The sequence below is a fragment of the Castor canadensis genome, chromosome 13, assembly GCF_047511655.1.
Source record: "Castor canadensis chromosome 13, mCasCan1.hap1v2, whole genome shotgun sequence".
NCBI classification, from domain to species: domain Eukaryota; kingdom Metazoa; phylum Chordata; class Mammalia; order Rodentia; family Castoridae; genus Castor; species Castor canadensis.
In genome coordinates this window covers 7,550,637-7,576,901 of record NC_133398.1, presented here as the reverse complement: position 1 = coordinate 7,576,901, position 26,265 = coordinate 7,550,637, and the positions used below count along the sequence as shown (strand labels likewise).

General features: G+C 43.4%; 1 protein-coding gene across 14 annotated transcripts in view; it reads left to right on the top strand.

The window, feature by feature from the left end:
• Positions 1-4,258: 4,258 nt before the first annotated feature.
• The window catches only part of Sptan1 (spectrin alpha, non-erythrocytic 1), a 63,636-nt gene continuing 41,629 nt past the window's right edge, over positions 4,259-26,265 (top strand). For 6 of the 14 annotated variants that reach the window (XM_074053091.1, XM_074053089.1, XM_074053088.1 and 3 more), the window contains exons 1-9: positions 7,349-7,396; positions 15,386-15,625; positions 17,408-17,533; positions 21,199-21,339; positions 21,684-21,830; positions 24,053-24,186; positions 24,359-24,503; positions 24,576-24,730; positions 25,562-25,697. In XM_074053091.1, coding sequence (XP_073909192.1) covers positions 7,364-7,396; positions 15,386-15,625; positions 17,408-17,533; positions 21,199-21,339; positions 21,684-21,830; positions 24,053-24,186; positions 24,359-24,503; positions 24,576-24,730; positions 25,562-25,697 — 1,257 coding nt within the window. In that variant the 5' untranslated portion in view covers positions 7,349-7,363. Of the gene's footprint in view, positions 4,390-7,345; positions 7,397-15,385; positions 15,626-17,407; positions 17,534-21,198; positions 21,340-21,683; positions 21,831-24,052; positions 24,187-24,358; positions 24,504-24,575; positions 24,731-25,561; positions 25,698-26,265 lie in introns of those variants that run through there. The other 8 variants (XM_074053084.1, XM_074053090.1, XM_074053086.1 and 5 more) reach the window with 5 other exon arrangements.

Below are 26,265 nucleotides of genomic sequence, written 5' to 3'. Positions count from 1 at the left end.
TAATCTTGGCATTCCATGGCCTAGTCAAGTTGACACATGGCATCAATTGTCACATTCATTGTACTATTCTATTTACTGTATCTTTGAACTCTTCCATAATAAAAAGTTTAGAGATAGGACTATGGTACAGCTCAGTGGCAGAGAGTATTTGGCCTAGCATGTGTGAAGCCCTTGCGTCCATCCCCAGTACTGAAAAATATTTGTTTTCAATTTCTTAAAGTTTAGAGATTAAGGAAGAGGGACTTTTTGATGCATGCCTTACCTAATTCAAATTGTACCCTCCAAGAGTTTTTAGTGTTTACCACAGAACTTCAGGCCTTTCCTTGGACCAGTGTTTCTCAGAATCCTTTCCTTACTTTTGTGTTACCGTGGTCAAGAAGCATGTTGAAGGGGCTGAAGCCATGGCTCAGGTGGTAGAGCATCTGCCCAGCATGCATGAAACCCTGAGCACAAACCCCAGTAACACATGCATACTCACAAAAGTGTCTTGGAACTATGGGATCCAGGTAACCAGAAGCCAGAAGCTTTAAAAAAAGAATTAGAAAGTCCAAAAATCTGGACACCCACTGTAAACATCCTCTCAACCATCTCTGCATATGTCCACAGATGGATGGCTATAATCCTCCTGTAATTGGACACAGTACTCATGCTCTTACCTACTAACAGTCATATCTCAGATATTTTTCAAGTCAGTCAACATGAGCTATATTACCAATATAATCTGTTAAATTTTAGGATCATAATTGGTGGCTAGGTTACTTCTATTTTTTTTTTTTGGCAGTATTGAAGTTTGAACTCAGGGCCTCAACACTTGCTAGGCAGGCACTCTCTCACTTGAGCCACTCTGCCAGCAGCCCTTTTTTTGTGTTGGGTATTTTCGAGATTAGGGTTTCTTAAACTCAGGCCGGCTTCAAACCACAAACTTAATTATCTCTGCCTCCCAAGTAGCGAGTGTGAGCCACCAGCGCCTGGACTAATTTTTTTTTTTTAATGTCTCGCTATGTACCACAGGTTACATAGCCTCAAACTCAAACTCCTCTTGCCTCAGCCTCGGTAGTGATGGGACATTTTTAATAATTGTTAACATTCTTGAAGCATGGCTCAAATAGTAGAGCGCCTGCCTAGCAAATGTGAAGCCCCAAACTCAAACCCCAGTACTGCCAAAAATAAACAACCAACATGAAAGGGGCTAGTGGAGTGGCTCAAGTGGTAGATGACTATCTGGCTCCAAGTTCAACCTCCAATACCATAAAAAGCATTGTAGAGGGGTGATTCATTGTGCCAATTCTGAATAGCTTTACATTGTTCTCTCTTTTTTTTTTTTTTTTTTTTTTGTGGCACTGGGATTTAAACTTGGGGCCTACACCTTGAGCCACTCCACCTCCACCAGCCCTTTTTTGTTATGTTTTTTTTTCAAGATAGGGTCTCACAATCTATTTGGGCTGGCTTTGAACTTCGATCTTCCAAATCTCTGACTCCTTGAGTAACGAGGATTACAGATGTGAGTCGCCAGTGCCTGGCTGTTCTCATCATTCTTGATGAAAACTCTACCCATGAAACAATGATGCCTCCCCATTTTCTTCTTCCCCATCCCCTGGCAACCACTAGTTACTTTGTCTCTATGAATGTGACAATTGTAGGAATTATGTGTTTGTCCTTTTGCATCTGGCTTATTTCACTTATCATAACGTCGCCAAGGTTCATCCAGTCACTGTGTTTGGAAGATCTATGCCATTGCCTGCCAACTGACACTGCAGAATGTTCGTCTGGGAAGAGATGCAGTCCACTTGACAGCCTGACTTTTCCCAATCAGCTACTTTATAGGGAGAGAAAATAGTGTAAGTGCTTGCTTTTGAACTTTGCAGGGGATGAAGACTGGGGATGGAGAGACTTTCCCAGGGAAAATGGGCAAGTGACTTTCCATGGCTGGACATGTAAAAACATTACAATTAGTGTGTTTCCCAACAGTTGACCTTTTGAACAACTTGAGAAGGTACTGAGGCTACCTGGATGCCTAAGTGTAGGGCATCAGCCTGCAGAGGGCTGGTGGAACTAGGTGGAGTATAGAATTCAGTTCTACCTTCTGCTTCTCAGGTAACAGGGAACATGGAGCTGATTGGTTACAGAGCTGGCACACTAGCCTGTGCTTTTTTTTTTTTTTTTCCTGAAATTCTTTTAGAAAACAAAGAAGGTTATTATCTGCTTTATCCTCTCCCTGTCTCCACACCTAGTAGAGTGTGAAGCATGTACTGAAATTGGTAGGAGGGAAAGAGACAGACAATAGAAAGAGAACACATGAAGAATGGCTTTTAATGTCTCATTTCCAGTGCCAAATGCAGAATGAGGTGGGTGAATGAGTGGGAGCCTGAGAGGGCTGGAGATACTGTGTCTTGGCCATGCTTCAGATCAGACAAAGGATCAGCAAATAAGATTTTAGTTTCTGTATCAAAACAGAGCTCTCTTTGGTCTCCAATTTGTTTTTGTATCTAGTAGAAACAGCAAAGCCACTATTTCACTATAGGGCCAGGGTGATTGAAAAGAAAACCCTTTGGCCTTGAGACCCATTCTTTGCTGGAGCAGGACCTGGAAATTTTGGAAAGCTACAATTGTATTAGCCATTATGTACCCAGGGCTGAATATCTGATAAAAAAAATTTGCTGTCACTGGCTATTGAAGAAGCCATGGATGCCATCAGCTGTTTCCAGAAATGCACACACCAGGGAGGAGTTATCAGGCTCTGTTTTCTCTGCATAGAAGATTGCAGGAAATGCCTCTCAGCTCCTGTTTTTCTTCTAGATTCTGTAAAGCTGCCTCTGGGGTGTGGCCACTTCTTTTCTTTTCGCTCCACTCCAATGGAAAGGGAATAGGGAAATGTTCTCTATCATGGCTATAGCCAGGGCAGCTTAGAAACCAGATTGCAGATGCCAAGCCCAGGAGAAGCAGCCAAACTGCAGAGGACCAGGAAGCTCCAGGCTGGGCCTTGGCCAAAGTTCTGGTGCAATGCCCTGCGTCTTTGTATTTATTTAAAGAGCAGAGCTGCTTGTTAACCAGGAGGCTGAAGCCTTTCTGAGCTGCAGAACTCCCAGTCTGCCTGACTGCACAGGAATGAGCTGGGTGCTACTCCCAATGGCAGCCACCCAGCTGTCCCTGAAATGGGGGAAGGGGAGGCTCTAACTTCAGAGTTTAGAGCCAGGCCCTTAACAGCTAGGACTGTAAAGAACAAAAATTGAAGGAATCTTCTAATTTTTCTCTTCTCAGAACCCCAGCATCCACCTGCAACACACTAGTCTGGTTGAGTTCAAATCCTAAGTTTTCTGATTGTTTCCTGCCTGGTCTGGGGTGAGAGACCTAGTCTCTATGTTAAGATACTCATTTATAAAGTGGGAAAATACTACCCACTTCGTAAAATTAGTGCAAGAAAAAACTCCCCCCCAAAACCCATGAAATGCTTAGTTATAGTGTCTGGTACACAGGAAAGTTCAATTAATTGTGAGAAAAGGAACCTTCAAATGTCTTTAGAAATAGGGCTAATGCACCCTATTCCACTGGCGACTGGTGAGAAAGCTTTTGCTGTAAAAATATACAAAATTACTAATTCTCCAAATCTTGAAAAAACAGCTCTATGGCCTAAATTACTCTTTATTTTTTTCTGATCAGGATTTGTTCTGTTTTCTTACCACCGCCTCAAACACGAAGCCCCAAACCATCCTCGTTTTTTTGACCTCCAGCCCTCACCAGCGCCAGGCTCCTCCTGCGCATTCGGGTGATCTCACCCGTGGGGACTGGGCGTTCCTCCGGCCGGGACGCACAGCATCCCCAGCAACACTGCAGTGATGGCCTCTGCCCCGCCCTTCGCCGCAGTCCTGGAAGGGCTCCCAGGGGCGGAGGGGTGCGGCGCAGATTCTCTGCAGGGCGGGCGGGGAGGGGCAGGATTGGAGGACCCAGGCTGCGGCGAGGGAAGTGCGCCGCCAGGGCGGAGGCAGCGGCTTCACTGCACCATCGCCCTCCACCCTTTGCGCGCTCCCTCTACCCCCATCCTCCCGCCGCCCTCGGCTCGCTCGCCTCTTCCCCCGCACCGCTGCTTCGGCTCCTTCCGGGCACACTCGGTTCTTTCCGTCCAGCGGTCAGGCGACGAGCCCACGGGAACTCCGCCTCCTTCGCTCAGCCGGCGCGCTCCTCCGCCTCTCACGCCGCGCCCGGGCGCTTCCCTGACGCTCGCGCCCGTCCGCCGCGGGAGCGCGCAGGACCGCCTATAAAAGAGGCGGGGCGCGCGCGTCTTCGCCACTACCCGCTGCGGAGCGAACGGTGTGGAGCGGAGGCCGCGGCGGCGCATCGGTCCCTCAGGACTTCTCAGCCCGGCGCACCCACACCCCTCACCCCCAGGAGCCGGTGAGAGGGGCCGCGGGCGAGCTCGGGAAGGAAGCGGGGCTCAGGGCGGCTGACCCCGGGGCGGGAGCGGGCAACCCCCGGGCGGGGCGGGGCCGGAGCGCGGACAGGTGAGTCGGGCGGTCCTCGCCGTTCCCTTCCTTCCGTGGGCCGAGGAGTCGAGAGAGAACCGGCCGTCACCGCCTTTGTGGTGCGTGGGCTGCGGGGAGCCGCGGGGCCGAGCCCGGGCGCCGCGGCGCTGGAATGTCATTGATGGGGGGAGGGGGCGAGAGGCCGCTGGGTCCCTCCCCGCCCTCCACCCCCAGCCGCTGCGGCCCCGCCCTGCTCCATCCGGCTGCGGCAGGTGGGTGGGGGGCTCCTAGTCGCCGTCCTCGCCATCCCCCTCCCTGCTGAGCGTTCCCCACGTCGCCCCCTGGGCCCTTGCCTCGGTGGGGACGACGTGTGCAGCCCGTTTTCCCGAATCAATTCAAGCAATGCCCACCATCCCTTAAAGAGGAAGAGCCTGACTCCTTGATCTTAATTAGATCGTATATGGCGGTTCTTGGCTCTCTGTAGTCGCAGGAAGGTCCGAAATTGGCCATCTCCTTTACTTATAATAAATATTTCTGTACTGTCTAGTTGTCATCTGCTTATAAATAATAGGTAGAGGTGGCGCTTGGCTTGGTGTTAAGTCGAAATTAAATGATAGCTTACAGTTCTTTTTTTTCCTGTGTATGAGACTGGGTTTTTTCAGTCGAGGGCCGTATATTACTGGTCAAAAATTCTACAACCATGCCAGTGTGGAATGATAGAGCAATCTTTTGTTTGAAAGCTGTCTCTGCAATTTTGATTAGATGCTTCCTAAATAAAATTGCTTTTTGGGGTGGGGGTAAAGGTAGCACAAACAATGTATACACATGTAAGTAAATGTAAAAACGATAAAAAAAAAAGAAAGAAAAAGAAAATTGCTTTTAAAAGTCTCAGGTACTGGAATAATACACATTTTTTAATAAAGTGTTTGTTAAAGTTAAGGTTTAATATTTTTAAAATGAAAGACATGAATAGCCCTGAAAACTGGTGATGATTCTTGAACTGCTACAAAACCTTGTCAGATCTTTTATTTTTTTTTATTTGAGACAGAATCTCACTATGTAACTAAGGCTGGCCTGGAACTCACTATTTAGCCTAGGCTGGCCTTGAACTTGAAATCCTCCTGCCTCAGCTCCTTGAGAGATCAGATATAGGTATGGATAGATATAAAAAATAATAGAGCCAAAAACATTTAGGTCCTTTGTTCTGTCTTCACGATATTTTAGAAAAACTTAACCATCATGGCAGTCAGGGAGGAATAGAAGAGAGACCATATGAAGTATTTTCGTAATGTGTTGAGAAATTGCGTCGTCATAGCAATTGGACTTAAGTAAAACAGAATGTATCAAAGATGGAAGGGTGGAGGTGTCTTGCAGCCAGGAAACAAAATCTTAAGAATAGCAGCAGAACAGTCAGCTGTATGAAGCCATTAAGCCAAGGTTCCCAGTCCTCAAACCAATCATTGTCTCTTTCATTGCAGCTAATGTCTTAGATTTTAAAAGGTCACATTGAAGTCAAAGTTTAAAAAATGTGCTGCAGTGGGGAAAAAATGTGCTGCAGTAAAGGCCTCTGCAGGAAATTAACAATCAGCTTTTTTTAGTAACTGGGCCAGTAATTACTCAAAGGGACCCTCAAAGTGTGTTAACTGTTATCCAGGGAACTGGGGGGAGAGGATAGAAAGGAGGATTTGCCCTTACACAGGACAAGTATGAGGCAGTTCTTAAGCTATCAGCCTAATAACTTACTGTCTAATATACTTTCTCCTGTCCTCCCTCACTTTTTATTTTTCCCTTAAAAATCAAGGTGTTGCAGGCTGGCCTCAAACTCTTGGGCTTAAGTGATCCTCCTTCCTCAGCCTCCCAAGTAGCTGGTACTTTAGAGCTACCTTGTCCAGCTACTGTCTGATATGCTCTTGGTTTTAGCAGCGTGCTTTGTAGAAATTGAATAATTGGAGATATCTGATGTTGCAGGATGCATTGGAAGCCTGTTAAGTGATCTGACAAACAGGGTTAAGTGGGAGAGCTGTTTTAAGTATATCTTTCGGTTCCCTGGGTTAGAATTTTCTTTACGTTTCCTTCCCTGCCTCATCCCTAAGGGTGGGGCTGTTGCAGATCCTAATAAATGGGTTTCAGAAATACCACCTCCCTGTCCTGAACCTGTATTGAAGTCAGAAGGTCTGAGGGCAGCCTGCCTTTGTAACCAGTCCTTCATGGGCTGTTGATAACTCTACTAGTTGTGCATCCAGATCTGCTGCAGCCCATTAGCTGGGCCTTCCAGAAGAATGCAATGCCCTGGTGCAAATGCTGACTCCAGGAATGCGGAGGAGGACCACATGGCTGATCACTTGGGACCAGTTGACCAGAACAGCTGTTCAGTGAACCATCACCTCACTTCCCTCTCTTGCAAATTCCTCTCCTACCAGTTTTGAACTGGAAATAGTGTTTTGTAAAGGAAGTAGACTAGCAAACTAGGCATAAGTTGCATCTTTCTCTGTAGGTTAACATCTTTCTTATTCTGATGATCTCATGGGGGATTTAGGAATTATCTAGTTTAGGATTCTCAACTAATGTATCAGAATGTGGATGAGTGGAGGACATGTTTAGTTTTAAAAGTATATTCTATATACTTGGGGGAATTGAGGCCCAAAAGATGGTATGACTTGGCCAGTGCAAGACAAGATGATACTGCCAAGAACTGGGAACTTTGGTTCTTCCTACATTTTAAATCCCTCTGGGATTTAGACACTATACAGAATACTTAGATTTTACCTGAAATTTGATTTTTACCTGTATTCATATATTTTTGCAGATCTGGTTTCTTCATTTTGAAGTGATTCTATTCTTTTTGCCCATAGAAGCTTGTTATCTTGCTCTTCCCCCTCCCTCTTTAGACTCCACATTCCTCCATCATGTTGTCATCGTTTCGTAAACGCAGAGCCCAGGTATTTGACCAGCATGCTGAAAACGTGTTGCCTTTTGGATTTGCCTGGCTTGCCGTGAAGACACATTTGTGTCAGAGAGGTTGAATGATCCAAAGAGAGGGGAATAAATCCTGCCTGCATGACGTTTCTGCTAAGCAAAGTTTGATCAGGGTTTGTTTGGGGCTTCTGGTATCCCAGTCAGAAGTCTTAGTATATATCTACTCTAAGATTTCCACAGCCCCGGTTTCCACCTTCCTTTTTCCTCTTCAAGGCATGAGCATATTAACTTCTTATCTTCATCCTGGTGTTTGCATGTAGTGTTTGCTGATTTTTTTCTTTATTGATGGCTGCTTGGTTCTTGAGAACCAAAGAACTAAAGAGATTATCCTGGAAAATTATCTGAAAAATGTGGTATAAGTAGCATTTATAAAATTTGACAGATTTGTAAACTTGGATTTGTTTTCTCTTCCATTGACTTATTTCTTCTGCCACAATCCCAATAATGAAATGGAACTTTCTTTTCTTTTTTTCTTTCTTTTTTTTAAATGTGTTTGTTTTATTTGTGCAGTTTTTGAGTGTTGGCTAAAATTAGACTTTTTTCAAAAAGGAAGAAATGCTTAAAATTATCTTGATATCCTAAAATGAGAGGTAAAATTTTGGAAATTTCTAGTGATTACAGGTGATAAATCCAGGCCTTGTATAAATCAGACCAGTTAATTAAGTAAGGGTTATAAAAATGGGTCACATTATAATCTTTTCCTGTTTTTGTTTTTTTCTTTTCCCATTGTGAATCTCAATAACAATATGTTGCACTTAAATGCCTTTCATCTGAATTTTACAGGTTAAAAGGTAAGTAGCAGCAAGATAGTATTTGGGAAGCATTCAGAAGTAAGTTTTCTCAGCGTTGTTCTGCATTTCTGGGTTTTGATGCAATGCAGTATGAATCTTTTGCTTTTGTAAAGCTAAGTCCCTGCTCACCTCTGCAGAATTGTGCTAACAAGTTGAAATGAATTAATCCATTTGAAGGCTGACATGCAGGTCCACAATCCTGACCAGAATGTGGTTTAAGTAAAAATATTAGTTGTTTTTATTCATGGTGTTGAAAGTCTTACTTTATGTATTACTTACCTCTGCTTACCATCAGATCTGCCACTAAAATCTGCAGCTAAGCTGATTTTGAGTTAACTTGTTTGATCTGAGAATCAAGTAGTGTACAATTTTATGGGTGCTAACAAATTCTTGGGTGGTTTGTTCGCAGGAAGCCTTTCCACAACCATAGATGTAGTTCTCTTGCTTTGCAAATCTAAAATCTGGTAATAGGCTGACTTCCTAAGCCATAGAAAAAAGGTATTGTCAGTTCTGCACATTTGGGCTCTGACTAAGCAACAAAAACAAAACTAATGAATGGTTTCTGTGACTTTTGCCTTGGGATGTTTATGAATTTCTCCAGAGAGCAATCTAATCCATTTTTCCTGTGAGTCTCTAAAAATTCCTTTCTTGGAGAATAGTATAGTTAGTGCCCTGTCTGAAAAATCGGCTTTTTTTTTTTTTTTGATGGTACTGGGGCTTGAACCCAGGGCCTTCACCTTGAGCCACTCCACCAGCCCTTTTCTGTGAAAGGTTTATTCAAGGTAGGGTCTCAAAGACCATTTGCCCGGGCTGGCCTTGAACCGCAATCCTCCTCATCTCTGCTTCCTGAGTAGCTAGGATTACAGGCATGAGCCACTGGCGCCAGGCTCAAAATTGGCATTTATTTGTAGCTTTCCAAGTGCCTCTGACCTCCAGAACATTCGCCGGAAGGATAGAATCCCAATGCTTTGTTTTTAAGTCCTTTCTTTCATCTTCAGTATGTTTTTTTTTTTTTTTTTTCTCTTTTTGAGTCCCATAGAGATCCTGTAATTGCCAAATTCTTCCACTCTCTTAGGATGTGTGAGAGGGTGGCCTAAACCACTCAGTCCAGGTGCCAAGTTTGCAGAGTCCAAACCATTTGACCTTTGATTTGAAAATCAAATCAAATTTGTTTGCATCTGCAGTCTGTTGTGTTGCTTAACACAGTGTGATTTTACTCACTGCTTCTCCCTACTCTGCACAGTAGATGTGTCCCTTGTACAGTGCAATGAAACACCTGTAGATTAGGTGAAGGCATTTTAAAAATTCCTAAGTACCAAGAACTGCCTCAGACAACTGTGTCTTAGCTTTGGCAGAGTTTATCTAACCTTTTTTAAAAATAGGAATCTGTCAGTTAACAAACAATGTGTATAAGATTGTGTTGGATACATGAAGTCACTCTTATGTGTGTTTGGTCTTTGGATTTAGTTAGAAACTTATAGGTAAACTTCCTGTCTTTGGAATCTGCTCTTCCTTCCTAGAGATCTGGCTGTATTGTAAGAATGCTGGCAAGCCTTTTTATTTTATTACAATAGAAGACATATTTATAATTCCTGTTTTATCCCCCGAGATCAATTAACATTACTTGGTGAATGATGCAGCTAACATTTTAAGTGCTGCATTGCAGTATTTATAAATAGCTGTATTTTCAGTCTTAATAGTATTTGTAAAAATCTGACCATTTCCTTTAGTTACTGTAAATGGGATACTGTCCTTAAACATACAGGAATACACTTAGCTCTTCAGTCTCTCCTCTTCCATTCCCTGTGTATCTGGACTTGATTGGCAAAATCAGAGTTGATCGACTACCTTGACATAAGTGGTTAGTTAATTGCACTTCTAGGAAGTTTCCTCTGTTGTGATTTTAGGCAGTTAGTGGAATAGACGGATGGATTGGTTACGGTTGGAGATTTTTTTTTGGAGATTGGTTTTTGATAACACGTTTCCCAGGCTCTTCTTGTCTCGTGCTTTAAAGGTGTAAATCCCATAAGGCTGGCAATGGCCTAGAACATTCTCTGTGGATTCCTCCTTATCAGACTGCTGTATTGCCAGGGTAGGGGCAGGGTTCTTGCAGCCTCAGTCATGGAAAGAATGCAGTACACACAAGAGGGTTCCAGAAATTCCAGTAACTCTGTGACTGTAGTTTTGGGTGAGAAGTTGTAGCACCTTTGGTGGCAGTATTTCTTGGTTATATTTATGAAAAATTCCTTATGTTTAATGTTGTCTGTGGAAATGACACTTTTAGGAACAAAAAGAAACTGGGATCTTACAGATAAACTAGAGACAGCTCCCCATCAGGTTAAGAGGGGAAACCTTATTAATCCATAATCTTTTTTGTTGTTTCCTATAATCACACAAAAGAAAGTCTGAATGCTGTCTGCAGTGGGAGCACATTAGTGACTTTCAGATGTCCGGCTCCCCAGAGACAGTTGTACTTGGCAGAGTTCCCACCTACTGACGTCAGCCAATTTACTGCAGGAAAGAAAAGTCCATTATTGCCTGACCAAAGCACTTGGTATAGAATTGACTTGTTCTACTTCACTGGGGCGACAAAGCCAGCCTTTTAGGTTGGTTAATTTCAGCAGGGCCTCACTGAACTGTCTTCCTGGATTGGTAGGTTCTAGTCAGTAAGCTAGGCCCATGAGGGGAGACTTGCTCAGCAGGAACCTTTTCAATACTAAGATGGAGCTTCTGCCCACCCCTCCCAAGCAGAGAGGGTTGCTCCTAAATGTGATTTCCTTGTCTGTTTTCTCGGGGGGGTGTGTGTGTGTGTGTGTGTGTCTGTGTGTCTGTGTGTCTGTGTCTGTGTGTGTCTGTGTGTGTCTGTGTTGCTGAGGACTGGGTATGGGTGTGGTGTGTGTGTGTGTGTCTGTGTGTGTGTGTGTGTGTCTGTGTGTGTGTCTGTGTTGCTGAGGACTGGGTATGGGTGTGGTACTAAGGACCAAGCCCAGGGCTTTGCTAGGCAAGTGCTCTACCACTGAGTTACATTGAGTTACATCCTCCTCTCCCTCACCCCCCCAGTGTAGAGCAGGTAACACAATTTAGAAATGTAGTAAACCCTGTTACAGGAGATAGGACAAACACCATACACTTCAATACTGAAGACTTGGACATCTTTCAGGACATCATGTGCCATGTAGTGATTCCTTACCTGGCACATTTCTTTATGAGAACATTTTGTCAGCAATTGAATTAGATAACATCATTTTCTGATGATTTGCCACCTTCCCCCCGCCCTCGCTGAGATACTGGGGTTTGAACTCAGGGCCTTCACCTTAAGTCACTTCAGCCCTTTTCTTGTGAAGGGTTTTTTCGAGATAAGGTCTTGTGAAACTATTTGCCCAGGCTAGCTTCGTGATCCTCCTGATCTCTTCCTCTTGCATGGCTAGGATTACAAGTGTGAACCACTGGCGCCCAGCTCATGTCATTTTTTTGAAGAGAGCAGCTGCTTTCTCAGGGAACATGCCAGAGTGTCCATCTAAGATCCCTAATTCAGTGTTATTCATTAGGGCAACACCTAGTTATGTAGCTTTAGTCAGCACATCCTTGTTTGCCATTCTTGTCAAGAATTTAGCATTTACCTGGATAGAATTCTCGAATTCTAGTTTTATAATATGGAAAATGAAAGTCATTGTTGAGCTTCTACTAGCAGCTGTAACTCTCAACATGTACTTGATCATTACTCAACAGCATTTTTTTTTTCAGTATGGGGTTTGAACTTAGGACCTTGTTCTTGCTAGGCAGGCGTTCTACCACTTGAGCCACTCCACCAGCCCTTTCTTATGCTGGGAATTTTCGAGATAGGGTCTTAAAAACTTTGCCACCATCACCCAGCTATGCTGGATTTTTTTTTTTTTCTCTCTATTTCTTTCGGACTGGAGTTTGAACCCAGGGCTTCAGTGCTTGCAGTGTGCTGGATATTTTCGAGATAGGGTCTCTTGAACTATTTGCCCGTGCTAACTTCGAACTGTGATTTTCCTGATCTCTGCCTCCTGAGTAGCCAGGATTGCAGGCTTGAGCCACTGGCATCTGGCAACAGCAGCATTTCTAATGACCTCTGTATGCCAGAAATCAGGGCTACAAGAAGTCTGGGCTACAAGCCCAGGCTAGTCATCCAGTGGGAAGTAGATAAAGTGCTCTGTAATCTACAGAAAAGTGTGAATGCATCAGAAAAGAAGGGAAAGAAAGAGCATGGAGTACAGCTTAGCAGGGATGTAGTGTCCTGCAGTTGACTCACTTCACTTGAGTGTTGAGGATTTAAATAGGAGTTACCTAGCAGAAAAGACCTGGGGCATTCAGGAAAAAGAATCATGTGCAAATGGCTTGGAGTTTTACAGGAACTCATGATGTACTTTAGAGAAGAAAGAATGTGCTAAGAGGATAAGGGGGTATGGATGAGATGATACCAGGCAGGTGTATTGGGCCAGCTGGTGATGGTCCTGCTGAATAAAGAATTGAAGTCACCAGTGGCTCATGCCTATAATCCTAGCTATTCAGGAGGCAGAGATCAGGAGGATCACAGTTTGAAGCCAGCTCAGGCAAATAGTTCACAAGACCCTATCTCGAAAAAACCCAACACAAAAAAGGGCTGGTAGAGTGGCTCAAGTGGTAGAGCACCTGCCTAGCAAACTTGAGGCCTTGAGTTGAAACCCTAGAACCACCAAAAAATAAAATTAAAAAAAATAAAAGAGGTGAATTCTCTGTCAGCAGGGAGCCTTGAAGCTTTGGGATTAAAAAAAAAATTAAAAGTTCTTTTTATAGTTAAAAAAGAGACTGAAAAAAAATTCTATAGCAAAACTGGTGAATATATGGAGTATAATTTGGAAGGCATGATGTGGCTAAAATCACCTCATGGCATCTGCCCTGTTAAAATTACCACTTCATTGAAAAGTGGTCCTGAAAGCTGATCAGGCGCACATGGCTTTCACCAGATCTCACAGTGCTGTTACCTCCTGGCAGAATGTGGGTAGCACACCCCCTGACTTCATCTCTTTCCTCAGCCTACTTACACTTCTGGTTCCGTTAGCTGTGGGGAAGAGCCCTAGCCCATGTATTCCCTGGGTAACAATTTTTAATACCTTTTTTGGGAGGTGGTGGTGGGACTGGGGTTTGAACTCAGAGCTTTACACCTGCCTAGCAGGCATTCTACCACTGAGTCACACTTCAGTCCATTTTGCTCTGGCTGTTTTGGAGATTGGGTGTGTGTGTAGGGGTGTCTCTTGAACCATTTCTCTGGGCTGCCCTTGAACTATTATCATCCTAAGTAGATAGGATTACAGGCTTGAGCCCTTGGCATCCATCTGTTTTGTATCTTTTACACACGATAGAGCATAACTGGAAGGGATTATAATGTTTTATCTATTTTGCTTTTTACCAAACCCAGAATCTCCTCTGTAGACTATAATTTTTTGCTTTTTTTAAGACAGGATCTTGCTGACCTGGAAATCGCTATGTAGCCCATACTGGCCTCGACTTCTCAGTCCTCCTGCTTCAGTGCTGAGATTACAGGCATGCAACACCACACACAGCTATAGACTGTTATTTTAAAATAAGAGGGCCTTGAGATTATGTTGTATTCACCTGCCGTTGTTAGCTACCCCAGGAAACAGGTGTAGTAGAGAAGATGGCTTGTGTGAGGTCATATGTTATTAACAAACTTAGAAGTTTTTGTCATTAATTTGTACACTTCTGTGGTCCTTAATTGATTAGAGGATAAAATGATTTGGGGTTTTTTGTTTTGTTTTTTTTTAGTGGTACTGGGATCTGAACTCCAGGCCACACTTGCTAGGCAGGTACCACTTGAGCTACTCCACCATCCCTTTTTTGTGATGAGTTTTTTTTAGAGATAGGGTCTCTTGAACTATTTGCCTGGGCTGGCTTTGAACCTCTGTCCTCCAGATATTTGCCTCCTGAATAACAAGGATTCACTGGCCCCAGTGTTGTTTTCTGTTTTGTCATTGTTTTTTTTTTTTTTTTGGCGGTACTGGGATTTGAACTCAGAGCCTACACCTTGAACCACTCCACCAACCCTTTTTTGTGATGAGTTTTTTTCACAGTAGGTCTTGAGAACTATTTGTCTGGGCTGGCTTCGAACCGAGATCCTGCTGATCTTTGCCTCCTGAGTAGCTAAGATTACAAGTGTGAGCCTCTAGTGCCCAGCAAGGTAGATTTTTAGTACACCTTTTTCTCCCTCTTAAACACACTGGGATTTGGTTTTCTTTTAATTGCATACATTCTGGTAGAACTGGGCCTGTTCATTGCATAGGCTGTCTGACAGTCTGAAGGTGACTTGTAGTTGTTGTGTTTTTTTTTTTTGTTTTTTTTTTTTTTATGTGGGACTAGGGTTTGAACTCGGCTTCGCATTTGCAAAGCAGACATCTGCTCTACCACTTGAGCCACACCTCCAATCCATTTTGCTCTCTTTTTTTTTTTTTGGAGATGGGTTCTCTAGAACTATTTGCCCTGGCTGACCTTGATACTCCCTATCTCAGCCTCCCAAGTAGCTAGAATTTCAGGTGTGAGCCAGCAGTGCCTGGCTTGTAGGGTTACATTTTAGAGTAACTGAGAAATCACCTGCTTTGACTATATAAGTTCTGTTGGTTCTTGGTAAAGTACTCTGTTATTTCATAATCACTCCTTTCATCACTCACCAGGCTGAGTTCTGGAAAGACAGAAAAGGTGATTTAAATGAGATCAGATTCATTCTAATCTCTGCACAATGAAATGCAGAGACCAGATGAATGGACTTTTGAATGGACCTATCAGAAATTCTCTGAGTACCAACATTGGTATTTTCTTTGAATCCTTAAAGCCCTTGTGGAATTGGCAATATAAACACAGTGCTTCCATTCGTCTTTTTAATTTGGTTTCATTGCCAAGTTGTCTGGGCATTCTCTGAGGGGCCCAGGCAGGTAGGTAGGTGTTGTGGGGAATGAATAGTTGTTTTTCATAAAGGGTTTTTTGTTGTTGTTGTTGTTGTTGTTTTTAACCTTAGAGGAGGCCATCTTCTCAGTTCATTTGTCTACTGGGGCTTTCTTGATAATGTTTCCTTCTGAAAGCCTGATTCCTCTGAGTCTATCTTGGTATGTTATGGTGCTCATCTCAGGGCATTTGTCTTTTCAGAAAATGGACCCAAGTGGGGTCAAGGTGCTGGAAACAGCAGAGGACATCCAGGAGAGGCGGCAGCAGGTCCTGGATCGATACCACCGCTTCAAGGAGCTCTCAACTCTGCGGCGTCAGAAGCTGGAAGATTCTTATCGCTTCCAGTTTTTCCAAAGAGATGCTGAGGAGCTGGAGAAGTGGATTCAGGAGAAACTTCAGATTGCATCTGATGAGAATTATAAAGACCCAACCAACTTGCAGGTGTATCTGATCTCTCTGAGATGCCTGCCAAAATACAGGAGCCCAAATGTTCTTGCCTCAAAGGAGACAAAGAAAAAGATTTGGCAGCAAGAAGAATATAGATCAGAGGGCTGAGCACATGCCTATAATCCCAGCAACAAGGAGGATCTACATTCTAGGCTAGCCTGGGGGAAAAAAAGCAAAACTCCTCTTAACAAATAAGTCAGACATGGTGGTACACATCTGTAATCCCAGCTATGAGGAAAGCATAGATAGGATTGTAGTCCAGGACTGGCCTGGGAAGAATACTCAAAATCTACCTGAAAAATAAGTAAAGCAAAATAGGGCTGGGATCCTGACACAAATGGTAGAGTGCCTGCCTAGCAAGTATGAGTAGGAGACCCTGAACTCTATTCCCAGGGCCACCATCACCACCAAAAGAAATTTTTTTAAAGGTTGAGAATGTTAAACACATAAAGAAGGACTTTTATTTTTGGTGGCCCTGGGGTTTGAACTCAAGGGCCTCACGCTTTCTGGGCAGGCACCCTACCACTTGAACCATTCCACTAGCCTCAAGGAAAAACTTTTAAGTGGATAAGTAAGTGTGGGTGAATGTAGGTTCTTAGGGGTATCACTTTTTCTTTTCTGCATGCTTTGTACACATGGTTCTCAAACCATTGCCTTGAAATCACTTTTTTGAGGAAACATGGTTAATTTTGGACTGTGATTTTTGAGAAAGGGATTCTAGCATTGTTGTTACTGGCAAAAATTTGGTTATAAGTCCCTTTCAGGGTCTCTGTAAGACCCATTGGTAAGTCTTACCAAAAGCAAAGCCTTAAACCAGGCATGATGATGCATACCTGTAACCCCAGTCTCAGCACTTGGGAGGCTGAGGCAGGAGGAGGGTTGAGAGTTCAAAGACAGCTGGGCTACATAGTGAGACACTGTCTCAAAAAAAACTGCAAAGTCGGTATGTAACCCAGACTGGCTTTGAACTCTATGTAGTCCAGGCTGACTTTGAACTCAAAATTCTCCTGCCTCAACCTCCCAAGTGTTAGGATTACATGTGTTTGTCACTACACCTGGCCCAAACCTAAATTTTAATAGTATTTAAAATTATTACCTAACATTGATTTTGGCAAAATACTTTTTAAAAAAAAACTGTTTTGGTAGCAAGTGGAACAGTAGCTGCTCTTGTGGGTCCTTTTATTACACCATGTAGTATAAGAAGAGAAGATGATGAGCAATAGTTAAGATGCAGTCCGTGCCCTTCAGACCCCTTCCCGGCGCAGTCTTGACAAAAAGTGGTATGGAGAAGTGCACAACATGGTGCCTGCTTGTTGCTAGTGTACCTTACTGTGGGAGAGGCCCCGTAAAAGGATTGGGAGGTAATGTAGGCAGGCTCAGAGTAGGGCTTCTAAAGCAAGAAGAAAGTATTAATGTATGAGTATGAGTGGACTGTTTAAGGGTAAATACTGTATATTAGGAAGACTGGCAATATGGTCCTGTGTTTCTAGAATGGATTAGATATCCTTTTAAAGGCTCATTTCCTGAAAGAATAAAATTTAAGATATTTTCATCTTCCATTTGCAAAGTAGGCAGTCCTCATAGGCCACTCTTGCAGAGGGCAGTACTGATGCAGTCCACATGTCTGAGTGGCTGACTAGGTAGAGAATGGGTGAGATGGCTGATGAATGCTTCCCTAAATATAGGAAGTGTGACTGAGGAAGGAGGAACACTGGGTTGGGAATAAGACGAGTGTTAGGTGGTGGCACAGGTGGCTCACTTTGTGTCTTCCACCAGGGAAAGCTCCAGAAACACCAAGCCTTTGAAGCTGAAGTTCAGGCCAACTCGGGAGCCATTGTCAAGTTGGATGAAACTGGAAACCTGATGATCTCAGAAGGGCATTTTGCATCTGAAACCATCCGGGTGAGTTTGAATAGTGCCTGGTGGGAATGGCCTCACATGGTAGAAGGAGGATTGTGGGTTCAGGCTTGCATGTCAATTTAGGGTCCTAAAGAGATAGGCTTTTCCAGCTTCTTAGAGATTAAAGAATCTGTGTAGTCTACCAGAGTTAGCAAGTCCTCAGTTTGTGATTAGATTGAGCGTGAATATCAACTCAAACTTGCGTGTACAGTCGTGAATATCAACTCAAACTTGCGTGTACAGTGAGGAATGTTACCTTTGTGGTAGAACAAGCTAAGATAATAACCATGGACACTAAAGAAAGTTCTCTGTGGGAAAACTACCTGTCTGAATCTCGGGCTTGCCCTTGGATGGGGCCACTGAGGTCTAGACAGCAAGCTAGTTAAGGTCCAGCTTTAAGGAATGATTGGTGGCATTTGTTGGTCTGTGACGTGGTGATATGACTAACTTTGAGTCAGGGATCCTCCAACTCTGGTCTGGCTTGTCTTGAACTTGGGACAATAATTGATCTTTCTCTGCTTTGTTTTACATTTCTAATACCAGAGTATTAAGGGAAAACATCTCTTTCTGATGAGTATCACATTGAGTTTCTCATAAGTTGTTGCTTTTATCTACCCTTGATACACTTATAGCTGTTTGGTTTTGGTCTCTCAAAGATAGGAAATCTAGCTATGTTTTGTTCGGTTCTTTTGTGGTTCAGATAGGGTCTCCTTATGTAATCTCCAATGATCCTTTTGCCTCAGCCTCCAGTGCTGGGCCTTTTATTTGGCTTATTGTCTCCAAAGCCTTGTCCCACTGAGGGCCAGCCCTCCTGCTTGACAAGATTACCTGTTCACTCTTGGTGTTTCTGAAGTGCTCTTGCCTCGCTGCCCAGTCATTGAAGATTTGTAGTTAGCTCTAAGTTTATGATTAATAATTATTATTACCACTCATGATTGTAAATAGGATGTAAAAGTGAGTGGCATTTGTCATATGACAACTATTATGTTGAACCTATTTTGGTAATGTAATACATTATTACAATTAATACAAATATTTATCTGCCCAGTTTTCCCACGTTTTTGTTTTTTGCAATACTGGTGTTTGAACTCAGGACCTCACGCTTGCTAGGCAGGTGCTCTACCACTTGAGGCTCTATGCAAGTACTTTTTTTGTGTTGGATATTTTTGAGATAGGATCTCGCTTTTTGCCGGCACTGGCCTCATACCGCAGTCCTCTTGAGCAGCTAGGATTATGGGCATGAGCCACTGGCACCTGGCCCCACTATTTTGTATGTAGTCTTATAGTAAATGAAATCAGTCTGCTTCCTATTTCTTTCTTTTTTTTTTTTTCTGCGGTACTGGGGCTTGAACTCAGGGTCTACACCTTGAGCCACTCCACCAGCCTTTTTTTGTGAAGGGTTTTTTCAAGGTAGGGTCTCACAAACTATTTGCCTGGGCTGCCTTTGAACTACAATCCTCCTGATCTCTGCCTCCTGAGTAGCTAGGATTACAGGCATGAGCCACTGGTGCCTGCTGCTTCTTATTTATGAGATAGAAGTTTTTCCAAATGAATGGGGCTGGTCTGTAGTAGTATAACTAGGTTACAGAAGGGGACCAAGTGATTTGGCTTCAAGTATCTGGGGGGAAGACTCAGAAGCTGATTTCATTCATGTAAAAGTACCCTGTGCCCTGTTTGCAATCTTATTAAAGCAGTATTTAATACTGTTAATGTTAAGTAGCTGTTAGTAGCTCAAGACACTTTGCTAATCTCTAATTTTCAAAGCCTATAAGGTGACAATTGTCTCCATACCACAGAAGGGTAGAAATTGAGGATCAGAGAATTTTGAGTAACCTGCCCAAAGTCTCATAGCTAATAGGTGACAACTGAAAAGTCTACTCCTTTCTTTTTCCAGTCACAATTCATTGCTTTTTTTCCTCTGAACCTGTATTCGTTCCCATCTGCTTTTTCCTTAATGTTTCTGCCACTCACATTTCTGAAAGCTGCAGCTCTGACTTATGCCCCTGTTGAGAAATAACCTGATCAGGACCAGGCTTTCTTCTACACCCAGTCTGCTCTCAGTTTTTCTGCAGTTCACCTCCCTCTGCCCATTCATGCTCCCAGGCAATAGGAGGCCTGTGCAGATGGGCTCTCTCTGACCTATGGGATGTATAAAGTCAGACCCGCTAGGGATGAGAAAATTATGCTAGTATTGCAGCACGCCTTGCCTGAGTTGTGACTTGAGTGTGTGAAAATAAAATTTGTGAGAATGACAATGGACTTGAGGGTGAGGTTTTCCCTTGGTCTCTGTGGCCTCATTCTTAACTTGAGCAGGGAGCTCATGATTGTTCTTCACTTTCATGCACACAGTTCCCATGGTGATCCTCTTGGACAGTTTATCTGTCATACAAGTCAGCAGCTTAGTATAGCAGACAGCATTAGCATGGAGGAAGGTGGGTGGCATGAAGGGCTATGTCTGTGTCCTATATAACATATCTATCACTGGTTTAGACTTTCACACCGTACCGGACAGCATGGCGCCCCATAGTCACCGCCACCCACATTGGGTCCCACATCCGAGTAGGTGGAGTATTGACTTACTGTTGGTTGCCGTGGAATGCCTTTCACTTCCTTCTGGGTGATGGCTTACGATCCTCACCACATGAGGAAGAGAACTGTGTGAGCACGCACTTTTCTCACTGCTTTTTCTTGCCAGTGAAACATTCTTTCTCCTTTCTAGGAGTCTCCACCTACGTTGACTGTTGCCTGGCTTTCAGGTTTTTTTTGCTGGGAGTGGCATCTCAACGATGGGCGGATCCCAGAATCTGTTTCTGTTCATGTTTAAACCTTTTTGTTTGGTTTACCTCTGCCTCTCAGTGTTTCACAGAAACTCCCAGTATCTTGGATGGGCATGATCAAGGTGCCAGGTTTGGATGGGAGTAACAAATGCAGCAATATGCATGAATCCATATTAGAGTTTCCCCAGTCCTAAAGTCCATACTTGGCCTGTGCTGTGAACACTCAATGATGCTGGGAGCTGAATACATTTGGCCCTGTGGCTGCCATGTGGATGAAGTTTGAAATAAGCCTATCTTGAGCTATAGTGTTGACCAACTGTGACATTAGAGACCATTCGAACCATTTTCTGCCAAGAATCCTTTCATAACTAATGACATTTCTGGATCCTATGTTTTCTGTTTTTATGCTAAGATTTTCCTGTTGTGCCTCATAATCTTTAGGAGTCTATTGAACCTCTTTCTCCCCTTCTCACTTCCATTAATTCATCATATAACCTTCAATTTCTGCTCTATTTCCACATTAATTCCTCATTGTTTTGTTCCTTGTAGTCTTCTGGCCTCTCACTTTAATAATTATTAATAATTTTAAGCAATTATTAATATAAAGATACTATTATAATTTAATGATTTCCATGAAGTAAACTAAAATAACTACCTATGAAAATACATTAGCATGTACTTTAAGACTGACCAAGTCATTAGGAGTTATGTACCTTTTCCTACTCTCAGTTAAATTTATGATGTCCTTTCTGTTTAGAAAGAGATTCTCTTCAAAAAGTTTTTATTCAGAGCACAAGAGGTTGGCTCTAGCTTGTCAGAACTCTTAATTAAGGCATCATATCCTATTAGACTTAGTTGTAATCCAATTAAAAATTGGTTTGTAACCCCTAGACTCGTTTGATGGAGCTGCACCGCCAGTGGGAATTGCTTTTGGAGAAGATGCGGGAGAAGGGGATCAAACTTCTGCAGGCCCAAAAGTTGGTGCAGTATCTGCGGGAGTGTGAGGATGTGATGGACTGGATCAGTGACAAGGTGTGTTGGGAAGAGGAGGTTTGCTGAGCCTCCCCAAATAGAAGGAGGAGACTCATGGTCCCCACTGAGAGCCAGCAATAGTACAGGTGCAGCCAGACTGCATGCTATGTGCAAATGGAACCACTGTGTCTCTTGCCGCTTTCCAGGGACTTTTGATTCTGCCACTCTGAACCCTGGGGCTTCTGGGACAGAATGTTGTGAGACGACTGAAATAAAAAACGCACAGAAAACTGTCCATTAGCTAATGCAGTTCCATCCCTAACACATCTGTTTCATGATAAGTTTTTGGAACCTTTGTTACCAGCTGTTGGCTGATGACTGGCTCTGTTTCTGTCCCTGAGTAGGAAGCAATTGTGACTTCTGAGGAGCTTGGCCAAGACCTGGAACATGTGGAGGTTCTACAGAAGAAATTTGAAGAGTTTCAGACAGATCTGGCTGCTCATGAAGAAAGAGTTAATGAAGTAAATCAATTTGCTGCCAAACTCATCCAGGTAATGAGCGAAGTACTGTGTGGTGTTCACACCATTGTCATGTCAGCTTTCTAGTATATCCGGAAGAAAATTTTGATGGTCCCTAATTTCTAAGTGAGCAAGTTTTTATAAGCATCTCTAATAAGAGTTTTCTTCGGAGTTACCTTGTGGCCTTAGGCAGGAAGGCCAGAGTTCATTTGATCTGTTTCCTCCACCCACTTTTGGGTGGGGCAGAGGCATAGCTTTTATTGGGCTGCTGAAGCTGGGTCTCTGAGTTTCTCAGACAAGGGTGTGGTGATGAGTGCTTGCTGGTGTTGGCAGATTCCACCAGTGCCAACTGCTTTTTCTTTTCGATGGAAACTTCCCTGCACTCTTTGGGAAGCCTGGGGGGACCTGGTAATAAATGGGCTCTCCACTAGTAGCTCTGGAGCTCATTAAGAGGGTTGAGACAGCCAAGCATGGTGATAATCACCTATAATCCCAGCACTTAGGAGGCTAAGGCAAAAAGATTTTCAGTTCTAGGCCAGCCTAGGCTACATAGTGAATTCTAGGTCAGTCTGGGGTATGTAATGAGACCCTGTCTCAAACAAAAAAGCCAGGCATGGTGGATCATGCGTAAAATCCTTGCTACTCAGAAGACAGAGAAGGATTGTGGTTTCAGGCCAACCTGGGCCAAAAAGGGCTAGAGGAGCTAGAGGTCAGAGGCTCATGCCTATAATACTACCTACTTGTGAGACTTGAGATAAGGAGGATTTAGATTCAAGGCTGACCTGGGCAAATAGTTCTCAAGACCCCATCTCTATCATAACCAGACCCAGGCACCAGTGGCTCAAAGCTGTAATCCTAGCTACTCAGGAGTCAGAGATCAGGAGGGTCACAGTTTGAAGCCAGCCCGGGCAAATAGTTTTCAAGACCTTGTCTTAAAAATACTCAACACAAACAAGGGCTGGTGGAGTGGCTCCAGTGGTAGAGTACCATCTCCTGAAGTGAGATGACCTTTCCCAGTTGTCTATATGTGCATCTCCATGAGCTGTTGCTTTTGTTTTTTGTTTTTTTCCAGTTCTGGGGTTTGAACTCAGGGCCTCAATGCTTGCTAAGCGGGCGCTCTACCACTTAAGCCACTCCACCAGCCCATGAGCTGCTTTTTCGTTTTCTCTTACTTACCTCAATATGCTCTAGATTCACCAAACAGTAGGAGGCAGAGAGCTTTGGCTTTAGGGGAAATTTTACTTGAGGGTGCAGATTTTAAATTTAGAGATCTACTTCAGGGCTAATGCTTATTCTCTCTTTCTGGTCAATAATTAAGAGAAAGAATAGCTAGCATTCCTCAGAAATATCTACCCTTCCACAGAGACAGTGTCACCTCCTAAATCCTGAGCCATCCCCAGGTTTTATTGAAGAATAATTGTCAGGTCAAGCCCCTGATCTCACAAGTGGATCCAAAAGCCCTGATTACTCGTGTGTTCTTTTCTCTCTCTCTCTCTTTCTTTCTCTCTGTCTCTCTCTCTCTGTCTTTCTCTCGCTCTCTTTTAATGGTACCAGAGATTCAGCCAAGGGCCTTGTGCGTGCTAGGCAAGCACTGTTCCTCTTGAGCCACACCCCCAACCCTTTTGTTTTTGTGTTTTGTTTAACTTTTGTCTGAGCTAGCCTCAAACTTGTAATACTCCTGTCTCCACCTCTGAAGTAGGTGGTATTAAAGGCATGTATCACCATGTCAGGATATGTGTTTTCTTTAATTAAAATGAAATAAAGCCCAAAAAAAAAAAAAAAAAAGTGTCATTGGTGGGCAGGGTACTTTCAACAGGATGTTTTTGGATTGAAGCCAGTAGTAAACTCTTGGGCCCTAAAAATCATGCGTATAAGCAATAGTGCTTAACCACCTCACAAACATTTGAAGTACCAGATTTTTGAGCATGTGGGGTAAATGGGTTCATCGATGAAACTTGGACAAGTTTGGAAACAAAGCGGTTGTTAATATTTGGTACTGATGCTCATAACCTCTTTGTAAACTAACCACACTACTCCTAGGGATAGATAGCGGTCTCCTCTCTTTGTACAAGAAGAAACATGCTCTCTTGAGTTGCAGCTCATTTCATTTCACATAGAAGGCCAAGTTTCTTCTGTTAAGATTTTCTTCACAATAAGAACTGTCCACACACATACATGAGCTAATTCCAGGATAACTAGTTGTAAGAGCCAGAGGTGATGGGCAAATCCTGTCTCTTCTACTCTACCTTGTTTAGGAGCAACACCCTGAGGAGGAGATGATCAAGACCAAGCAGGATGAAGTGAATGCAGCCTGGCAGCGACTGAAGGGCCTGGCTCTTCAGAGGCAGGGGAAGCTCTTTGGGGCTGCTGAGGTTCAGCGCTTTAACAGGTACCAGCCCAGAATGGGCTTTGGGGAGCAGACTACCTGCTGGGAGGAGTCAGTAAAGTTCATGTCCTGTGCTAATAAATTGCAAGAGCCAACCAGATCTTAGCCTAAGTGGTGTTCCCAGTTCTGGACAGTTGTTACATTAACTAGCTTGACTGGTGCCTCTATTCTGTAGGGATGTGGATGAGACTATCAGTTGGATTAAGGAAAAGGAACAGTTGATGGCTTCTGATGATTTTGGCCGAGACCTGGCAAGTGTTCAGGCTCTGCTGCGGAAGCACGAGGGTCTGGAGAGAGATCTTGCTGCTCTAGAGGACAAGGTGGGTTTTGAAAGCACTGACTCCATAAACTACCAAAGGTCAGGAGAGAGTTCTGACAGAGTATATTTGTAGGTCAAAGCCCTATGTGCCGAGGCTGACCGCCTGCAGCAATCCCACCCTCTGAGCGCTACCCAAATCCAAGTGAAACGAGAGGAGCTGATTACAAACTGGGAGCAGATCCGCACTCTGGCAGCAGAGAGACACGCACGGCTCAATGATTCATACAGGTGAACATAATCTTCCCATGCTTAGCAACCAGTGTCATTTGACTCTGTTTTACAAAAGAGGGGAAGTTAGAATGGAGGGTCAGTTCTGTGTATCCTGTCAGGTGTCACCTACTAAGAACATACAGACACATTCTCTAACCTGTTTTATATCTGGAGACTAGCACATTATAAGATTGTAGGATGTGTGTAATTTTTTGTTTGCTTGTTTTGTTTTTGGTGGGCCTGGAGTTTGAACTCATAGCTTTGCGCTTACAAAGCAGGCACTCTTACAACTCCAGTCCATTTTGCTCTGGTTATTTGGAGATGGGGAATCTCAAACTATTTGCCCAAGATGCCTTGGGACAGTGACCAGTCAGTGCAACATAGCAAGATCCCACTGGATAATGGTGTTTTTACCTAATTCTAGCTACTCAGGAGGCAGAGATCAGGAGGATCAAGGTTTGAAGCCAGTCCGGGCAAATAGTCCAAGAGACCTTATCTCAAAAAAGAACCCATCACAAAAATAGGCTGGTGGAGTGACTCAAGGTGTAGACCCTGAATTCAAGCCCCAATACCACAAAAAAAAAAAAAAGCAAGATCCCATCTCAAAAACAAGCAAAAAATGTAGGATGAGTTTGGAACATTATAGTGACAGACAGAACCTAAATTTTAAAGGATTGATTTCCGCCTTCTCTTGCTTTCCTTTCATCTTGGATTTGGAACATTGTCTTATTTCCCAGGACTAGAGTTTGTGTGGTTTATTAGGCTTTTGAATTCAGAACTTTAGGGAGCCAGCTTCCACCCTGGGACCTCACTAGAAACATCTAATGATGCACTTTTGGTCTTCCAAAGGCTTCAGCGCTTCCTTGCTGACTTTCGTGACCTCACAAGCTGGGTGACTGAGATGAAAGCCCTTATCAATGCAGATGAACTGGCCAATGATGTTGCAGGGGCTGAAGCCCTATTGGATAGGCACCAAGAGCACAAGGTATGTCAGGATCTTCCAGAAGTAAAGATGTAGACTACAGGAGGCCTGTAGTCCTATAGTTGGAGTTGGTAGATTATTAACTCACAGCTGGTTTTCACCATAAGGCTTATTGTTGCCTTTGCCTTTGGAGACCTGTTCTATCTGCTGTTAGTGGAGGGTTTGCTGTGATCTTGAAAGGAGAGAGGTGAGGTCTGGCCAGGTAGAAGCAATACTACTTGGCACATCCATCTGTTCTATCTTAAAAATGTCTGTCTCCTGAATTTCAGGGGATAGAGATATGGCTCAACTGATAGGGCAAGCACAAAGCCCTGAGTTTAAACCCTAGTACACTAAAAGGGAAAAAAAAAAAAAAAAAGATTTTAAAAACCAAATTTCATAGTTCAAATAAACCTAAATTTCTTATTCTGGTTTTTACCCCAAGTATGTTCCTTGGAAAACTAGTTACACAACATTTTAATAGACTTTACCTTTAAAAAAAAATTAAGGGAGAGGAAGACTCACAGAGACTACAAGGTACATAGGAATAAGTCTGTTTGTGAAAAATGCTATAAAACTTTGTTGAAAATCA